The 19,653-nt window shown below is 45.4% G+C and overlaps 1 protein-coding gene across 1 annotated transcript in view; it reads right to left on the bottom strand.

Moving 5' to 3' along the window:
• Window positions 1–19,653, bottom strand: part of LOC144688604 (uncharacterized) — a 144,183-nt gene that overhangs the window by 109,961 nt on the left and 14,569 nt on the right. Inside the window, exon 2 of the mRNA XM_078555373.1 lies at window positions 3,364–3,489. Within this exon, the coding sequence (XP_078411499.1) occupies window positions 3,364–3,489 (126 nt within the window). The remainder of the gene's footprint in view (window positions 1–3,363; window positions 3,490–19,653) is intronic.

The raw sequence follows: 19,653 nt of genomic DNA on the forward strand, positions 1-19,653 counted from the left end.
GCACTTGGTGAACAATCCCAAGTGTGCTAAGAATGACACTAACAACCAATTTAAGTTCATCAGTTGGACTCACAATGTGGATCACTTATGCTTCTAGAAGCTACATATTTCATTTACAGAGGCTTGTTCTCTGCAGGAAAAAGGAACTTTACCAGGCATTGTGCCTTTTTTGAATTAATCAGAAACATGGCGGCAATAGTTTCCTGGTGCATTCTCCATGGCAATGCCTTGACCAATCAGAATTGACTTGCCAACCAATCAGCACCCTTTTCTCAAACAATATAAATTGTTGCTCCCTTTGAAATTTGCCACTCTGCATCTGTCCTGATGAGTGCAAGATGAAAACCTTCGACAGCCTTTCCCTTTTTCCAACAATAGTCAGATGCTCACAGTTATACTTGATTGCCTCATTAATGTTGCTGCGCCAGCTTGAAGTAAAACTGTTCACTAATCCCATCAGGCATTCCTAGAAATCCCTGTGCTAGGTCTCTTTTTTTTTGTTTTGCCTCTGGGCATTCCCTTGTCACAAAAATGAAAAAAATCAATCTTGTAAGAATAACAAAGCCCAACACACCAAAGATATATTGCTACTGTGTTCATTACATGAAATAACTCCATAGTTTATAGAGAATTGTTCTCTCCTATTACTTTTTCTTCTGTTTTTATGATACCACTCTCCTTTATATGTGCCACGAAGGCATAAAGCACAGAGCATCAGTTATTTAATAATGTTTGGTGTAGCATAAGATTCTTTGATAAGTACAATAAGGTAAAGGGCAGCTGCAGAACATTGTTGGATAACGCACGATAGCAAAGAATGTCGTCCTAATGCAAAATAAAGGCGCATGTCACTTCAATTTTGAAGGAAAACAAAACTGCGTTAAATGTTGTAGTTTCAGAGTGGAGCATGGTACAATTTTATATCTTGCTTCACTGCAAAATGGTTTTTATATTGTATCTACCCCAGTCATGCAGCATAGTTATCCAACATTTGAGATTCCCACTAGTTAAGCAGACAAATCAATTTTTGGCTTTAAACTTTAACATGAACATTGAAGATCAAAAAATGCATCAGAGGATTCACTGGCATGTTTGAGATTGGAACAAATAATATATCAGCCCTTTTTGAACTTTAAAATCATCACTGACTAGAAAGACTGGTAAAATAAAATGCCTTCAAGCCAGACCATGGGGGTCCCTGTTTTCCTGCCAAGTCCAGGGTTAACAGTATAGGTGAGTCATATGGAGACCTATTATTGCAACAGGGTGAAGACATTGGACAATAGTCATTTGGTAGTACAGAACCTGAGCATTGCTGAAAAAAGAGACATGCCATCGAATCTTTTTGTCTTGCACTCATCAGTACAGGTATGCAAGAATACCAATTGTAAAGGGAACAACAATTTATACTACATGAGAAGAGGTTGCTGATTGGTTGGCAAATGGACTGTGATTGGTAGAGGCATTGCCATGGAGAATGCACCAGGGAACAGTTAACTGACAAGCTTTTGTCTAAATTCAAACCAGATAGTTCGACTCTGACTGGTTAAGGCATTTCCGTGGGGAATGAACCATAGAATGGCTTTGTCCCAAGCTTTTGTTTATTTGGAAAAGGTGCAACGTGTGAACATGCTCCTTCTGTCTGCCAAGGACAGTGCCCAGTATGTGAATTTATGTAGCTTCTAGCACACATAAGTATGCCACACTGCGAGCTTAAATTAGTTGTCAGTATAATTCTTAGCGCAATCAGGAGTGTCTAGCGAGTGCTGTTCAATTCCAGCATCACAGCTAATGTTGAACAATATGTTCTGAGTTTTGCAAGCATGGGCTGGTTGGGTACAGTCAGTATTTTGCCTTTTTCAAACAGGCAAAGAGACATGCTGTTTGATGTGATCCACCAGTCATTGGGGCATATGGCCTATGTACCTGGATTTACACAGGCACTGAAATTGATATCAGACATTACTCATTTGTGTGTTAGGCAGAATGTCTTTCTGGCTTGATGGTGGCACCTTGTTAGCGAAGAATACCACTCATGTTGCTACTGCATAGTAATAGCATGAAACAGCTAGCCTCACATGGTGGCTCAAAGTTTTAAGATACCTTACTCTTCCAGGGTAATCTGAGGTAGACTGGGTACTTTTTAAGAAAGTGGCAGTCTTAGACCCATTCATGAGTTTGCATGATATACAGTGAGCAATGATCTAATCAGGGTAGCCATTATTCTGCAAGATGGCTTTGATGCATCCTATATTAGCATCAAGCTTGCATGGTGAGTAAATGCCTTGAGCCGTATTTCCGTGACTGCCAAAATGGCCAATCTTACAGCACGTGAAACTGTAGGAATGCCAATGCGTATATTGACCAGTTGGCTTGAAGTAGACATTAGTAGAGAACCGACTGGCCGATTTCTCAACTGGCACATCAAAGAAAGGGAACTCATTTGATTGCTCCATTTCAAAGATGAATTTGAGGGCAGGATGAAGCCCATTAAGGTGTCTAAGGAAATTCTTACATGTGGCTGTAGAATCAAATATAGCAATCATATCATCTATAAATCAGAAATATGTAAGGGATATGTGATTAGGTGTAATTCCATCGAAAACATGATTCTCGTGAAAACTGGCAAAAACGTTTGCAAGAGCTGGTCCTTGCGTATCTGTCCTGATGAATGCAAGATGAAAAGCTTTGATGACATGTCCCTTTTTTCAGCCATACACTGGACAATAGTGTTTCTTTTCATAAATTGCCGTGAGATAATTATCTTCCATGCTGTGAGTTAGGAATCTTCAATGTTTAACCCATTTCTACCCCCAAGTATCGAAAAGCGAAACTTAAATAGCATCTTGAAAAACAGCCAGACTTATTTAATCTAACACAAATATTGAATTGGAGGCAGAGTCTCGTTCACTTACTGCCCAATTGAAGGTTAAATTAAATGCCATTAAAAATAAACATTACAGTACAGCAGCAAAAGTATTTTTTATTTCGCAAAACATTCCTACTAGTGATGTTTAGTACAGCAAAAGTTGGGACTGCCAAAAAAAAAAGAAAATTCAGGAAGATACACTAGCTATGATGTTTATATCCCATAAGGTTTGCTCTTGTAATGATAGGGTATTTTTCTTGGTACAGTCATTACAAATTCTTTATTAGCAACATTTCACTGGCACATATATGATGCTGCGTTCTACTATTAAGTCATTTTAATGAACCCATTATAAAATTTAAGCTCATTTATGTAGTGTAGTGCAATCTCCTGATGAAATTGATAACCGTGCTTTAAGTAAACAAAGATTAGTCAGTCAGCTTCAAATGCAACATTTTTTAATGACTAATAAAGGAAAATTGCTGTTATCATACTGTATCTGGTTTGCTTGGCTCCTGGAGTGCTGGCTTGCCACTTTGCGCAACTTCCCAAGCCTCATCAATGGTGAGCTCTCGGTTCTTCACTGCATTGAGTAACCTGATCTGTTCATCGTTGCTGAGCTATGGTGAATAAGATGAATATTGAAAATGTTAGCAGGGTGACTGTTAATAAAAGGCAGAAAAGAGGCTTAATGCTATTACAATTTTAGCATAAGTCATTGCTCCCTACTGTTACGATCCATGTAGAGATATAACTTTTAGAAAGAGACATGAATTTCCCAGTGGCTGACGCAAAGAAATTGCACAATAAGATTTCTTGCTTTAAGACTTTTAATGTAACAAACTACAGTCGACATCAATTAAACATTATTTATTCGGTAACTAATATACTAAACTCTAGAAAAGGTATTCCCCATTAACTTCTTAACACAACCAAAAACCCCACGCCACATTTATATATTACACCGCATTCTCAGCAGGAATGGAGTCTGTGTTTAAAGTTCCCAAGCTCCTCCCAGTTATAACAGGATCTCTTCTTACTTCCTCATCAGGATGAATATCCCTGTGCCCTTTCAAAGTCCCTTCAGTTAATCTACAGAGCATCATCAAATGGACTTCCAGTAGCAAGGCACCCTCTAACATCTCCTTGGTCCTTTACTTGGTCTCCACAAGCTTTGTTTCTTCAAAACGTGAATTGTTCTTCATCAGCACACTGTTTGGTGGTAAACCCCAAGACAGTCCTTTTCTTCTGCTTGGCACAGCAGCACCTGCTGTGGGTTTTGTTCTCTTAATTTCTTTGTCTGACTGACTGCGAGTCTGAGAGTCGGTATGCCGCAAGGGCGGCTGCTTCCTCCTTTGTGTCAAGGTGTTAAAACTGGCACCTTACTTTCAATAAGTTTTGATTTGAGTTGACAGTCTGATATTCCAATGTCCTTTTAGCATTAGCAGTTTGAGCTTCTGGTTCTTTGGACACAACTTTAGTGGAAACAATAATTTCCACAGCAAAGATACAGGAAGCCAAGGATTTTTGTACTTAACTTGATTTATCTTGTACATTTTTAGCTGTAACAATGTCACCAGGCTTTGCTGAAACCACTGACGATAGCAAAACCTTACCCCCAGCTGGGTTATTTCCTAATTGAAAATCAACACATTTAATAGGTCATTTTGAAACAACCCCACCAACAACAGAACCGGTGACCAAATCAGACTTTTAAGTTTACGTTATGTAACGAAACGGGGTAAACAACTTCCATCACTACCCCATAAAAATCCAGTCTTATTTAGTGAACATTCTTGAGAGAAGCTCATGTCACTCAATGACTGGGCTGACCCTGTATCTCTAACAATAATGAGCAAATAGTCCATTTTACCTGAGAAAAATGGGGCCATTTCACCTTTAAACAGAAAACTTCCATAATTTTCTATAGTGGTACAGAACTTGAATATTGCTGAAAAAAGAATCATACTGTTGAAGCTTTTGATCTTGCACTCATCATGACAGGTACAAGAATGCCAAATTTCAAAAGGAGCAACAATTTATACTGCATGAGAAAAGGGTGCTGATTGGTTGGCAAGTCGATGCTGAGTGGTCAAGTTGTTCCCATGCCCTGGTACTTTCTTCATGGCAATGCCTGGATCAATCATTGTCGACTTGCCAACCAATCAGCATCCATTTCTCATGCAGTATAAACTGTATTTATTCCCACCCAGTGAAACCTGGAATTGGGCAGAATGACGTCGGGATCCCGACCCAATGTCACTTCTGGTGGATTTAATTCCCTGCCCACAGCCAAACCCGTTTCCCCCCACCTAGGAAAATTCCCCTTTTATTTGCCTTTCTGTACATGATTTGACATTGGATTCACCCAGTCTAATTCACCCTTATTTTCAGTCTTTCCTTTGTCTATTTCTCAATCACTCACTAAAATCACTCATTAAATGTAAATCACACACTGCTTGTTTCACTGTTCATCAAAGCCCCTGATGGAAACAAGGTGTGCGGGGGCACTTTTCAGCGAGAGGTGAAATGTCAGCTTCCTGACGAGGGATGAAAATTGGTCATTAAGTTGGCGACAGATTGTACTTCCTGACAGCAAGGGACAGGAACCTTTTCTTATTACATTAGCATGCTGCGCATGATCATTAAAACACAATTTCTCCAGATTAAGTTTGGAATTAAGCATGCAGAAATGAGAAACACGTGCAGCAGGCGAGGTACAGTCTTCCTGGTAGATTTGGACTGAGTAGGAGCTACTTTTCTTGTAGGGAAGCTTTGTTGAACCAGGGGCAAAGAGGTATTGATGCATTGAGATTGAGTCAGGACTGTGAAAGAGGAAAGGGGCATCGCTGATTGAAGGAGGGAGGGAGGGAGGCTGCAGCCCTACAAAGGCTCATGGAGGACAGAGGGAGGAAGCTGGACTACACAGGGGAGATCAATGTCTAAAGATGGTAGGTCATTCATGATTATGGGGAGATCAAGGATTATACAGGGAAGGTCAATGGTGAAGTCTTGAGATTCATGGGTAACAGAGGACAAGTCAAGGATGATGGAGGGTTCAGGATGATGGATGTCAGGTCGAGGGTAGCAGTCAGCAGTTCCAGTATGCTGCGGGGCTGACTGATGGTGATGGGGGGGAAGCTCTGGGGTGAATGATAGTTGATTATGGGTAATGGGGAGTGGGTTGAAGGATATCGAAGGCCTTATCTCCACCTATCACTGGCCCTCTATCCAGCTCTACTTGTCCCACCCCCCCCCCTTTAAACTTGCTTATATTTCACCTCTCTTCTATTTTTACTTAGTTCTGTTGAAGGGTCATTCAGACTCGAAACGTTAACTGTGCTCCTCTCCGCAGATGCTGCCAGACCTACTGAGTTTTTCCAGGTATTTTTGTTTTTGTTTTGCTTTTAATCATTAATGGTTTTCTTTTCTCACTGGACTTTGTAGCCAATGTTTACAGCTGGATATCTTACCAGGCCCCTTTGGTGCCAGCTGTATCAAGCAGCATTCAAGTTTGAGTGAAGTGATGACTTTCACTGCCACTGACAATGCAATGTCAATGACAGTCTATTCCTGCAGGGTTTTTTTTAGAATGGATGATACACTTCAATCATAGTCATGTGTCTTCTGCACTCCTGAGTCAACCTCTCATTAACCTGTGAGTGCACTGCAAAATTCATGGCAATGGCTGTTACAATCTTACACATTGGAGTAGAAAACTCAGTGGTGGGACATTGAAGGCTCCACCCCTCCACCCAGGGAGCATTCCTTACCCTTCCTTTCCTCAAGAGTTTCATCCATGTGATGTTTAAAATGAAAGAGTACTGATCAGACAGCTCAGGAGAAGATCAGGAGGTTTCCTTCACTTTGACCAAAAGACATGAGGCTCCAGAGCGTCCAGAGTCAATGTTGAGGACACATGGGACCACTCCTGCTGACTGTTACTGTGCCACCCCGATAGGTCTATTCTGTCAATGGGAAAGAACATGCTCAGGGATAGTGATTGCAAAGCCTGGGATGTGGAAGAACATCAGGGTGTTAATTAACTAACCTGGCAGACAGGTCTCCCAATTTGCATGACAGTGCCTGAATAGAGACAAAGGACTTTGGAAGGTTAACTGAGCGGAGATTGTTTTAGTCTTATCCTTCAAACAACGCCTGTCATGTTGTTAATAAGTCTGTCTGATATCCTTTTTCTCACGGAAGTTTGAAGTGATTGTTCACAGTTTATTAGCCGCTTTGGAGGACATTGGGTCAGCCTTGTAGCATCAAACAGAAATATTTGCAGGCCAGACCAGGTAGAGGAGGTAGGTTACCTTCCCTAAATGACATTAGGAAAACAACTGGGTTTTAAAATAATGCAGAAGCATTCATGGGATTTGGGTGTCACTGGCATGTCCATCCCTAATTGCCCTTGAGAACGGTGGTGGTGAGCCAACTTCTTGAACTGCTGCAGTCCATTCAGTGTAGGTACACCCACAGCACTGATAGGAACAGAATGCCAGAATTTTGACCCAACGACAATGAAGGCATGGTGATACTGTTCCAAGTCTGGATGTTATATGACTAGAAGAGGAACTGCAGATAGTGGTATTTCCCTGTTCCTGCTGCCTTTGTTCTTCTCTAAGCAGTCGAGATTTGGAAGGTTCTGTCGAAGAAGCATTGGAGAGTTGCTGTAGTGGATCTTGTAGATGATACACACTGCTGCCACTGTGTGTTGGTGGTGGAGGGAATGAATGTTTAAGATCGTGAATGGGATGTCAATCAAGCGGGTGCTGCTTTGTCCTGGATGGTGTTGAGCTTCTTCAGTATTGTTGAAGCTGCACTCATCCAGACAAGTGGGGGGTATTCCATCACACTCCGACTTGAGCCTTCTAGATGTTGGATAGGCTTTGGGGAGTCAGGAAGTGAGTTACTCTGTGCAGAATCCCTAGTCTCTGACCTGGTCTTGTACCCACAGTATTGATATGGCTAGTCCAGTTCAGTTTCTGGTCAATGGTAATCCCTAGGATTTGCTAGTGGGAAATTCAGTGATGGTAACCCCATTGAATGTCAAGGGGAGGTGGTTGGGTTCTCACTTGTTGAAGATGCTCATTACTTGGCATGTTTTTTTTTAATCCATTCACGGGATGTGGGCTTTGCTGACTGGGCCATAATTTATTGCCCATTCCTAATTGCCCTTGAGAAGGTGGTGGTGAGTTGCCTTCTTGCACCATTGCAGTCCATGTGGTGTGGGCACACCCACAGTGCTGTTAGGAAGGGAGTTCCAGGATTTTGACCCAGCAATAGTGAAGGATATATTTCCAAATCAGGATGGTGAGTGGCCAGGAGGGGAACTTCCAGGTGGTGGTGTTCCCATTTATCTGCTGCCCTTGTCCTTCTAGGTGATCGTGATCATAGATTTGGAAGGTGCTGTCAAAGGAGTCTTGGTGAATTCCTGCAGTGCATCTTGTAGATCGTACACGCTGCTGCTACTGTGCGTCGGTGATGGAGGGAGTGAATGTTTGCAGATGTGGTGCCAATCAAGCGGGCTGCTTTGTCCTGGATGGTGTCAGGCTTCTTGAGTGTTGTGGGAGCTGCACTCATCCAGAAAAGCAGGGAGTATTCCATCACACTCCTGACTTGTGGCTTGTAGATGGTGGACAGCCTTTGGGGAGTCAACAGGCAAGTTACCCGTGACACAATTCATAACCTCTGACCTGCTCTTGTAGCCACAGTATTTATATGACTAGCCTAGTTCAGTTTCTGGTCAATGGTAACACCCAGGATATTGATAGTGGTGGATTCAGTGATGGTAATGCCATTGAACATCAAGGGATGATGGTTGGATTCTCTCTTGTTGGAGATGGTCATTGTTTGGCACTTGTGTAGTGCGAATGTTACTTCCCACTTGCCAGCTCAAGCCTGGATATCGACTAGGTCTTTCTGCATTTGGACATGGACTGCTTCAGTATCTGAGGAGTTGCGAATGGTGCTGAACATTGTGCAATCACCAGCAATTATCCCCATTCTGACCTTATGATGGAAGGAAGGTCATTGATGAAGCAGCTGAAGATGGTTGGGCCGAGGACACTACCCTGAGGAACTCCTGCAGTGATGTCCTGAAGCTGAGATGACTGACCTCCAACAACCTTTGTGCTAGGTGTGACTCCAACCAATGGAGAATCTTCCCCCTGATTCCCATTGACTCCAGTTTTGCTAGGGCTCCTTGATGCCACACTTGGTCAAAGGCTGCCTTGATGTCAAGGGCAGTCACTCTCACCTCACCTCACCACACATGCATCCACAATATTTGAATTTATCACTCATTTTATTTTTTCTAAAAAACTAATGGAAGAAACTTTCCCTCTAAAGCTTACCAGTTAAATACTTTATCCCATCAGGTAATTATTAAGCTACAAAACGTGGGCCCAAATGAAATGTTATGAAATTAATATTTTAGTCTTTTGGACAAAATTCATGCTCAAACAGGAAGTGGATTAAGAGCAGAAAATGCTGGCAAAACTCAACATGTCTGGCAGCATCTTTGGAGATAGAAACATGCGGCGGAACCGTCCCAGATTTGAACAAAATGCAGTAGCAGATGGGTAAAACGGCATATCGTCCCCAACCTGCCACATTACTTATACATTCCTGGGAAACACGCCATTCCCTATCATTCGCCCACCAGACCATCACCTCGCCACTTCAGCACACCGAGTGCCATATTTAAAGTCCAGCATGCACACATCTCAGTGCTTCCAACTCACGACTGCTGAAGGGAAGATGTCCACAAAAGGCAAAAAGACTCTAGCCCCCAGGCTGAGCAATGCAACACTGGAATGCCTTTCGGATGCCGTGGAGGCCGCCGCGATGTCCTCTAACCCCCGTTCTGACCGTAGGATGGGCAGCGGAGTGACCAACCAGGCTTGGGAGGTGGCAGCAGTGGTAGTAAGCACCAACGCCCTTCAAAAAAGGACGGCTACCCAGTGCCGCAAGAGGATGAACAAACTCCTCTGTACGTGAGGGTAAGTCACTCTTCTCACACACTCACAAACCCATCACACATTCACAGGGATCTCACGCATTGCCAGTTCAAGGGACGTCACCATTCACTCTCTCATACACATCTTCATTGTCCTCATCCCATCCATGCGGCAACTCACCACCCACACTTGCCAGGCAAAATATCATCTGGCCTGCCAGGCGTCCTGCTTTAGACTCTCTCCATCTCTATTCTTGCAGGACAAGCTGGCACACGACAACAGGGAGAGGTCACAGACCGGTGGAGAATGCCTGAATCAAGGCCCTCACGGACTGTGAAAACAGAGCCATCCAGCTGGCCGGCGATGTTCTGGACCGGTCCTGTGCTGACGGTGAGGTGCTGCTCTACCAAGTGAGGATCCAGCAGTGCAACATCCATTAGACAACCATGCTGTGAGTGATGTATCCTCTTTCACAGGCCACTGCCATGCACTAATTATCTCCCCCTGCTTCCGCAGGCATATGTGGGAAACCGCTGATGGAGTCCATGACCCAGGGCCTCCGATCAAGCCCCAAAAAAACCTCGGAAGAGGAATCTGAAGGCATCCTCCTTGAAGTCCCATTACAACACTCACCCACAGCCTCCACCAGTGCAGAGACACACACCTCAGTGGGACCTAGCTTTAGAGTAATCTCAGAATCACAATCTGGTGAGCACATCGCACTGTCTGATCCACAAAAGGTGGCAGCAGGGACTTCCCAGGTGTCTGGCACTGGGAGGACTGCTGCAGGCCAGAAACTTGCTGAGTCTGAGTCAGATGACGAGCCTCTGGACTCGGTCATGTCACAGTTGCTGGAGCTGCAAAGGCAAGCTCGGGAACAACAGGAAGGGATGTCCGCTGCATTCCTCAGATTGTAAGCCAGATGGAGGAGCCCATACGCCTTCACTCTGAGGTGATAGCGTCGGCATGCCAAAGCACTGAGGTCAACACAGATAGGATGGTGGCCACCATGGGGACCTTGGTCCAGGACGTTGCTCCTGCAATGCTGCGCAGGTTCAACTCCATCACTGATGCCATAGTTGGCTTCCAACTGTGTGTACGTGAGAGGGGTGCGGGCAACTCAAACTCAGTCCAGCTACCCCTTCTCCTCAGAGTCAGCCTGGGGCCCTTGGGCACCCATGGGGAGGAGGATCAGCAGGTGCACACTCCGGCGCCATCCATCCAGGTGACTCTGGGAGTGCCTGACCCATCCAAATCCCCTCTTCCTGCGACCTCAGCAGCCCCAGGACGAGGAGGGTGCCACTGTCACACAGCAGGGCCCGAAAAGCAGGCCAGGGCCCTCCAAGTCTTGGCCCTCCTGAGGACTCCAGCCAAGGTCATCACAGACAGGGCATAGCAGTCAGCAGGCTGCCTCTATCCCTGCTGGGAATGCCCGGGGAGCATCAAGACATAGCGGCAGGCTTAGGAAAGTTAAGAATATGGAGCTGCACAGCCTGGGCTTGGGTGTTAATCACTTGTACATACTGTTCACTATTGTCAATAAACTCCCAAGAATGTCTCCCTGCCTATGGCTCCTTGTTCTGATAAGCAGTGCTCATGTCACTCAGATATGAAACCTTTCTGTACAAGATAAAGGCAGGTGTCTCAGTCCAGGGCTTCTTCCCTGTGCTTTCACTGGACATATTACTGATGCATGGATCTCAATGGTGCTTGTCATTGCTGCCAGAATATTGTAGGCAGGTGTCACAGAGTCCCATCATTCTTTCTGTGTGCTCTCAGCACCTTTAAGGTGGAGCTGGCCCCCATTTCTTCAGCATCTGTGACCAGTGACACTGTGCTCCTGAAGGGCTCAGGTGCTGAAGGCGAACAAAGGATCAGACGCTTTTGAAGTTTCATGGCTGCTTCTCTATGATATGACCCTGATCACAGGCAGCAAGTGAGCTGCCCTCAGCCAGACAGGAGTCAGACATTCTCAGAGGTTATGTGAAGATGCATGGAGTTTCCTGACTGCATGTCATCATCATCCTCCTGCAATCGAGCAACTATTAGGGCCTCCACTGCATCTCCATGACAGGAGCATTATCACAGAGGATATATGCACTACCATAAGCCAGACTGGAATCAAACATTCAGAGATAAAATGTGAGGATCTATGGTGTCTTCTCACTGCATGTTGCCTAGCAGCGATGCGGGCCTCCCGAGTGCACCTGCCTCGTATGGCCAATGAGAGGTTCTCATTCCTGTCATCACAGCCTTTGAGGACCTCCTCACCTTCATCCCCACCAGAATCCTCCTCATCCGAGGAGACCTCCAGCTCCTCCATCTCCTCCTCAGCCAGCTCCTCACCCTGTTGCAGCGCCAGGTTGTAAAGGGCACAGCAGGCGAAGACGATGCGAGACACCCTCTGTGGACTGTATTGCAGGGCTCCACCAGACTGATCCACGCACCAGAACCTCCTTTTCAGCATCCCGATGGTCTGCTCCACCAAGTTGCGAGGCGCAGCATGAGCCTCATTATCGTATCGCTCAGCTGCAGTCTGAGGCCACTACACGGATGTCATCAGACAAGTCCTCTGCGCATAGCCCTTGTCACCAAGGAGCCATCCCTGCAGCCTCTGTGGACCTTGGAGGATGTCATGGATCTGTGACCGACTGAGAATGTAGGAATTGTGCACATTCCCCGGAAACTGTGCGCAGACCTGCAGGATGCATTTCTGGTGGTCGCACACTAACTGCACATTCAGTGAATGGAAGCCCTTGAAGTTTATGTAGTTGACCGTGTGTTGTGAGGGAGATCTGAGTGCCACATGAGTGCAGTCAATGGCCTTCTGCACCTGTGGGAAACCTGAGATCTGGGCAAATCCAATTGCGCTTGCATCCTGGCTGTCCTGGTCTCTTGTGAAATGCACAAAGTTGTGTACCCTTGCGAAGATGGCATTTATGACCTCTGGGATGCATTTCTGGGTGGACGCTTGTGATATTCCACAGAGGTTACCTGTGGAGCCCTGAAAGCGGTGACTGGAGTAGAAATTGAGTCACTGGCACTGGATGCCCTCCATGCCCCCATGGCGCCAAATCCTGCAGCAGGTGGCAGATGTGACCGACAAGTTCCCTAGACATGTGCAGTGTTCGGCGACATTGGTTCTTGGTCATCTGTAGGAATGAAAACCGGCGTCTATAGACCCTGGGTGATGCTAGGCGCCAACCCAGCTGTGGCTCTTTGGCGGAGCATTCAGGAGCCCCAGCCGCCCCTTCTTCCTGAGGGTGCTGCTCCTTCCTCTGCACAGCCAGGAGCCTCAGTCGCTCTCTTCTAAGTCATCTTCACTCTCTGTAAGCCATCAGGCATACAGCTAGGTCACCAGGCTCTATGATCCTGATGTACTCCTCCTGCAGGATGAAAGAGAGAGACACAGGGCTTAGAATGGATATAATACGAACCTGTCTTGATTAAGTATGAAGGCCCCTTAATGCTTCCTGGAGAGTGCTGGCCACCACTTGGATGGCCAGAGATGAGTGCACTGCACGACTGCCCGAAACCCCATCCACCTCTGCCCCACTCCATCTGACCAATTGGCGGCAGCTTTGCCCATTGGGCTGCATGCTGTGCTCTCAGCTCAGGCACAGGCATTCTCCTAACTCACGCTGCAAGGCTGCACTGTTTGCTTGAATCATGGGGCAGACTAGTCCAAACCAGGATGTGGACATTGCAAGGGGCTGTGAGCGCCTCCACCAGTGATTGCTCCATGGCCAGCTTTAGCAAGGAGATTGTACAACGTGTGCAGTCGTTCAACTGTTCTGCAGTCCACTAAAACGCTCATTAGTTTGCAGTCTGTGCTCGAGGGGTGAAAAGCTCTGTGGCACTTGGTGGCACTTTGATGATTCTGCTTTGCTTTGTGTGGGCAGAGAAGCTAGAGGCCCGACTCCAATCATTTAAATGTGGTTACGCCTGAACTGCCTCAGTTGTAGAGGAATGGTCACTTTATATCAGGTGTCCCTAATGCGTGGCTGCTTCCCTCTCCCACCCTACCCGCCCCGCCCACCCTGAATGCTTGTGCACTACATTCAACCTCAGGGCTGCTTTTGCCCCCTAACACCCCCACCCCAAGCCACCTCTACCACATGGCCTACACCCCATCCAAACCTCAACCAGGGCTGCCCTTCCCCATGCCCCCCCAAGTCACCTTAACCCCAGGGCTGCCCTTGCCCCCCCCACCCCCAAATCACCTCACCCACAGGGCTGCCCTTACACAACCCCCCAAATTACCTCACCCACAGGGCTGCACTTGGCACCCCCACCCCAACCGTTTCAAGCTTGAAGTCCAACAGGCGACCTGGGTGAGCGCTGCGTAACGTTACTGTGTACTCACCTCTGAGTTCCCCTCAAAGTGCAGCCCGCCAAGTGCACGCCTTTTATATGGTGCTGTGACGTATGTCGGTGCCACGACGTGGGTGGATGATCCAGCAAAGGTGGGGATGGGGGGGGAAACAAGCCTGGCGGGCGGGCCTAATAATTATATGCAAATGAATTACAATGAGGTTCCCGATGTCTGATGGCGGGAAACGCGGCCGGCCATCGGCGGGCTGAGCAGACGATCGCAAATTGGTTTCGCGCCGTCGTGAAACCAATCGCACCATATTGTCTGCTCATGCCACCGAACACGCCCTATGCCAGCAGGCACGGAAAATCCCAGCCAGAGTTAACGTTTTGAGTCCATATGACTCTTCTTCAGGGAAAGGGGATGTTCTGTTTGTGGTTAATTTTCTCAGTTTGGACAGACAACCTGATCAGCAGGAGACACAGGTGCACTAAGCAGGTAGTGCTACATACATAACAATATCAAGGGAGAGCACTAGATATAGTGTAACTGTGGTGACTGGATCTATAGTCACTCCCTCCTGTCAATCACGGGTCATGTGATGTACTGTGGGGCTCCGACCAGTGAGCTCTTAGCGCGGGCAATCTGCGGGGCAGGGATTTTTTGATGAGAGATCTGGTCGAGGGTGCAAGCACTGAAAATGTCTCAGTAATAAAGTTTAACTGTTTCTTGATGAAACCAGACTGCTCCATATAATCATCACATTTGGTGACGAGCGCAAAATTAACTTCGACTCTGCACCTCGCCCTGTTACTGTGAGTAAATCAAATTTTTTTTTAAATTACCCACCAGCCATGCCACTGTTTGGGAGAATCGATCCATATGATGCTAATATTGAAGATTGGAGCCAGTACATTGACAGCCTCAGATTTTATTTTGTAGCAAATGAAATACTGTCAAAGAAAAACAGAAAGCGACCCTCTTAAGTATATGTGACAGTAAAACATAGAACTTGATTCATAACCTGACTGCTCCGAGCGCGCCCAAGCCATGAAGTGAATTAGTGGGCCTAGTGAAAACACAGTTCCAGTCCGTGATAATGTAGCGCTTTAAATTCAATTCAAGTGTTCAGGCCCTAGGAGTCCATCGCAACCTGTGTAGTGAACCTCAAGAAGCTAACAGAATACTGCTACTTCAGAGACATTTTAAACGATATGCTGCAGGACCGATTGGTATATGAAGTCAAGGACGACGCGATACAGTGCCGATTGCTTGCCGAGGTCGATATCAATTTTAAACATGCCCTAGAAATCTCCCTCGCCATGTAAAGTGCTGCGAGAGACTCGCAGGCTTTGCAACACATGGATAATTCATGTTGGGTGGGAACTTGTCACCGAGTGTTGAGCAAAAGCCAGACCAGAAGAACTAAAACACGATTCAATGTCCACTGTGACAAACATTAAAAGGCCTAACAGAAACACTTCATCATCGGTTGCAAGAGAAAATTGCTATAGATGTGGAGGCGGCCACGGAGCAGATACCTGTAAATTCAAGGAGGCAAAATGCCGTTACTGTCATATGATGTTCCAATGTTCCTGATGGTGGGGGAGTCCAGAACCAGGGGTCACAGTCTGAGGATACGGGGTAGACCATTTAGGACTGAGATGAGGAGAAATTTCTTCACCCAGAGAGTGGTGAGCCTGTGGAATTCGCTACCACAGAAAGTAGTTGAGGCCAAAACATTGTATGTTTTCAAGAAGGAGTTGGATATAGCTCTTGGGGCAAAAGGGGTCAAAGGATATGGGGAGAAAGTGGGAGCAGGCTATTGAGTTGGATGATCAGCCATGATCATGATGAATGGCTGAGCAGGCTCGAAGGGCCGAATGGCCTACTCCTGCTCCTATTTTCTATGTTTCTACGTTTCTATAAGAAGGGTCATGTGGTTAGGCAATGCCAGACAAATTGAAGCAGCCTGCAAAACTGCAAACAAACATGATAGAAGTAACGGGAACAGCAAAGACTGAAGCTGCTGCCCCTGACGTTTACTCTTTGTATAATGTAACTGCTTTGAAGACTGAGCCTATTATGGTGACAGTACCAGTGAATGGGAAACCTCTAACAATAGAAGTGGATACTAGGGCCTCAACTATGGTGGTAGGACAGCACACTTTCAGGTACCTTAATAAAGGAAAACAGCCAATAAACTTGGAGCAGACAACTGTTAAATTAAGAACTTACGTGGGAGAATCTATTCAAGTAAAGGACATCGCCACTGTCCCAGTCACTTACAAGCAACAGACAGCCCAACTGCCTGTAATCGTGAAAGGAGAGGGACCCAATCTTTTAGGTCAAGATTGGCTACAGGAGATCAAACTCGACTGGTCTGAGATGTTTCACCTAAAATCAGATGGAAACCCAAAGCTTCTAAGGAAATACAACATGGTTTTTTTGGGATGTATTAGGGAAGTTAAAAGGCGTGCATGCCAAGATACATGTTGATCCTCAGGTGACACCATGTTTCTTTAAGGCCAGGCCTGTGCCTTATGCGTTGAAGGAGAAGGCAGATGCAGAATTGTGCTGGTTAGAAAAGCTGGGCATCATTTAACCTGTCCAATCCTCGGAGTGGGCTACACCTATTGTTCCAGTGGTTAAGCCTGACCAAATCATGTGCATTTGTGGGGACTATAAATTGACCGTAAATAAGGCAGCAAAACTAGACAAGTACCCCATTCCAAGGATAGACAACTTATATGCCAAGCTGGCTGGAGGCAAGTCCTATACAAAATTGGATATGAGCCATGTCTACCAACAATTAGAACTGGGTAGTATGTCGAAAGAATACATGACCATGAATACACGCAAGGGTCTCTAGCAATACACTCATCTACCCTCTTGAGCCTCGTCAGCATGCGCTATTTTCCAGAAAACAATGGAGAGTCTTTTGCAAGGTCTCCCATGAGTGGTACTATATTTGGATGATGTTCTCAACACAGGGTCAACTGAGACCGAACACTTGGCCAAACTGGAGGAGGTGCTAGGAAGGTTCATGGAAGCGGGCGTTTGGTTAAAGAGGGAAAAATGCACATTTCAAACACCAAAATTCGCTTATCTAGGTCACAGAGTGGATACCAGGGGCTTGCATCCGGTAGAAGATAAAGTTCAGGCAATAAAAGATGCACCATCACCATCCAATGTAACAGAGCTCAAGTCTTTCCTGAATATGATGAACTGTTATAGCTGCTTCTTACCCAACCTGCCGACTGTTTTGACACCATTACACTCACTGCTAAAAAAAAATCATCGTTGGTCATGGGGTTCACAACAGGGAGAAACCTTGTGAAAGCAAAGAAATTGCTGCATTATTCATGTTTATTACTACACTATGACCCATTGGAAGAGTTGGTATTAACATGTGATGCCTCTACTTATGGCGTAGGAGCCGTGTTATCACATAAAATGGAAATTGGATCAGAAAAGCCCAATGGCCATACCTCGAGAACTTTTTCCCAAGCCAAGAAGGGCCATTCTCAATTAGAAAAGGAAGGATTATATTTGGTGTAAAAAAAAGTTTCACCAGTACCTACATGGATGATATTTTACCATTGTGTCAGACCATAAACCATTAATGGGATTATTCAGCAAGGAGAAGGCCATTCCACCAATAGCATCAGCAAGAATACAACGATGGGCTCTGACATTGTCTGTGTATGAGTATACTTTTATGTACCATCCTGGCCTATGCATTGCAAATGCAGATGCGCTCAGTCATCTCCCATTACCAGACAGTATTGCAAATACACCCATTCCACAAGAATTAGTGCTATTACTGAATTTCTTAGATTCTTTGCCTGTGTGTGCAAAACAAATTAGAAATTGGATGAAGAGAGATCCAATGTTGTCAAAAGTCAGAAACTTTGTTTTGCAAGGATGGCCAAACTTGCCTGTTTCTGAAGGATTGAGATCATTCCACGTCAGAAACACAGAATTAAGCTGTCAAGACGAATTGTGTTGTAGGGTTCAAGAGTTGTCGCCCCATTACAAGGAAGAGGACCACTCTTGACAGAGCTCCACAGAGTGCATCCACGCATATCAAAGATGAAAATGTTTGCACGAAGCCAAGTCTGGTGGCCAGGCATTGACAGTGACATTGAAAGTATGGTCGAGCACTGTCTCCACTGTCAGCAACAACAGAAATTGTCTATTTCAGCTCCCCTGCGTCCGTGACAATGGCCTGGTCAACCCTGGATTCAACCACATATCAATTATGTAGGACCATTTTTAGGTACCATGTTCTCGTTAACTGTAGATGCACATTCAAAATGGATGGATGTGTATGAAGTCAAACTGCCAATGTCGAAAGCAACTATTGAGAAGCTACGTCACTGTTTCAGCAAACATGGCCTACCTGAAATTGTCGTTTCTGATAATGGTACACAGCACTGAGTTTCAGAAATATATGATCCTGAATCAAGTCCGACATATTAAAACAGCCCCTTGGCATCCCTCATCGAATGGTCTAGCCGAAAGAACAATTCAAACTTTTAAGTCTGGTATGAAAGAATTATCGGAAGGCACTCTGGAATCTCGACTTTCTCAGTTTCTCTTCAGTTATCGTACAACGCTACTCGACTACGGGTTCAACACCTTCGGAGTTATTAATGAAATGTCATCTGCACACATGTTTATTCTTGGTGTTTCCAAATTTAGAGGAGAAGATAGCGCGGAACCAGAGTAATTAGAAACTTAACCATGACATACACAGGCTCGCACAGTGTAGGGTTACATGATATACGTGCAAAATTTCGGCAGTGGACCCTGCTGAGCTCCAGGAGCCATTGTTTCAGAGCTGGTCCATTAACTTTCCAAGTACAAGTGGGAGATAGAATTGTCTGTAAGCACATAGATCACATTCATACCAGAGAGACATTCTAACAATTAACTGATCAACCTGTGATTAACGTTGAACTGTCAGTTTCTGAGGTGTGTGATCAACCTAGAATGGACATTCCAGATGTTTCAGAAGAGTTGCTAAATCCTGAACTGTCTATGTGTCTCATAGTGCAACTCCAGATCCTGTCGATTCTCTTCAGGAACCTCCAGTGGTAGAGCTACACCGCTTTAGCCATATAAGCAGAATACCTGAGACTTGATTTATAATCACCTGAAATTGTGTACATGTTGGTTGGATTGTTTAAATGTTTTTCTGTAAAGAGTAATTGTAAGAAACTAAAGGGGGAGGAAATGTGGAAACTGGATGTATAGTCACTCCCTCCAGTCAATCACAGGTTATGTGATGTATTTCAGGGGCTTCGTCCAGTGAGCTCTTAGCATGGGCAATCCACGGGGTGGGGCTCATCCAATGAGAGATCTGGTCACGCGTACAAGCACTAAAGTTTAATTGTTTCTCGACGAAACCAGTCTGCTCCATAGAGTCATCACAGTAACATGAAGACAGGACCTGCATATGCCTTGGCTATTCATCGGAAAATATCTCTTCTCTTAAT

This window comes from Cetorhinus maximus, chromosome 13 (assembly GCF_964194155.1).
Source record: "Cetorhinus maximus chromosome 13, sCetMax3.hap1.1, whole genome shotgun sequence".
Classification (NCBI taxonomy): Eukaryota; Metazoa; Chordata; class Chondrichthyes; order Lamniformes; family Cetorhinidae; genus Cetorhinus; species Cetorhinus maximus.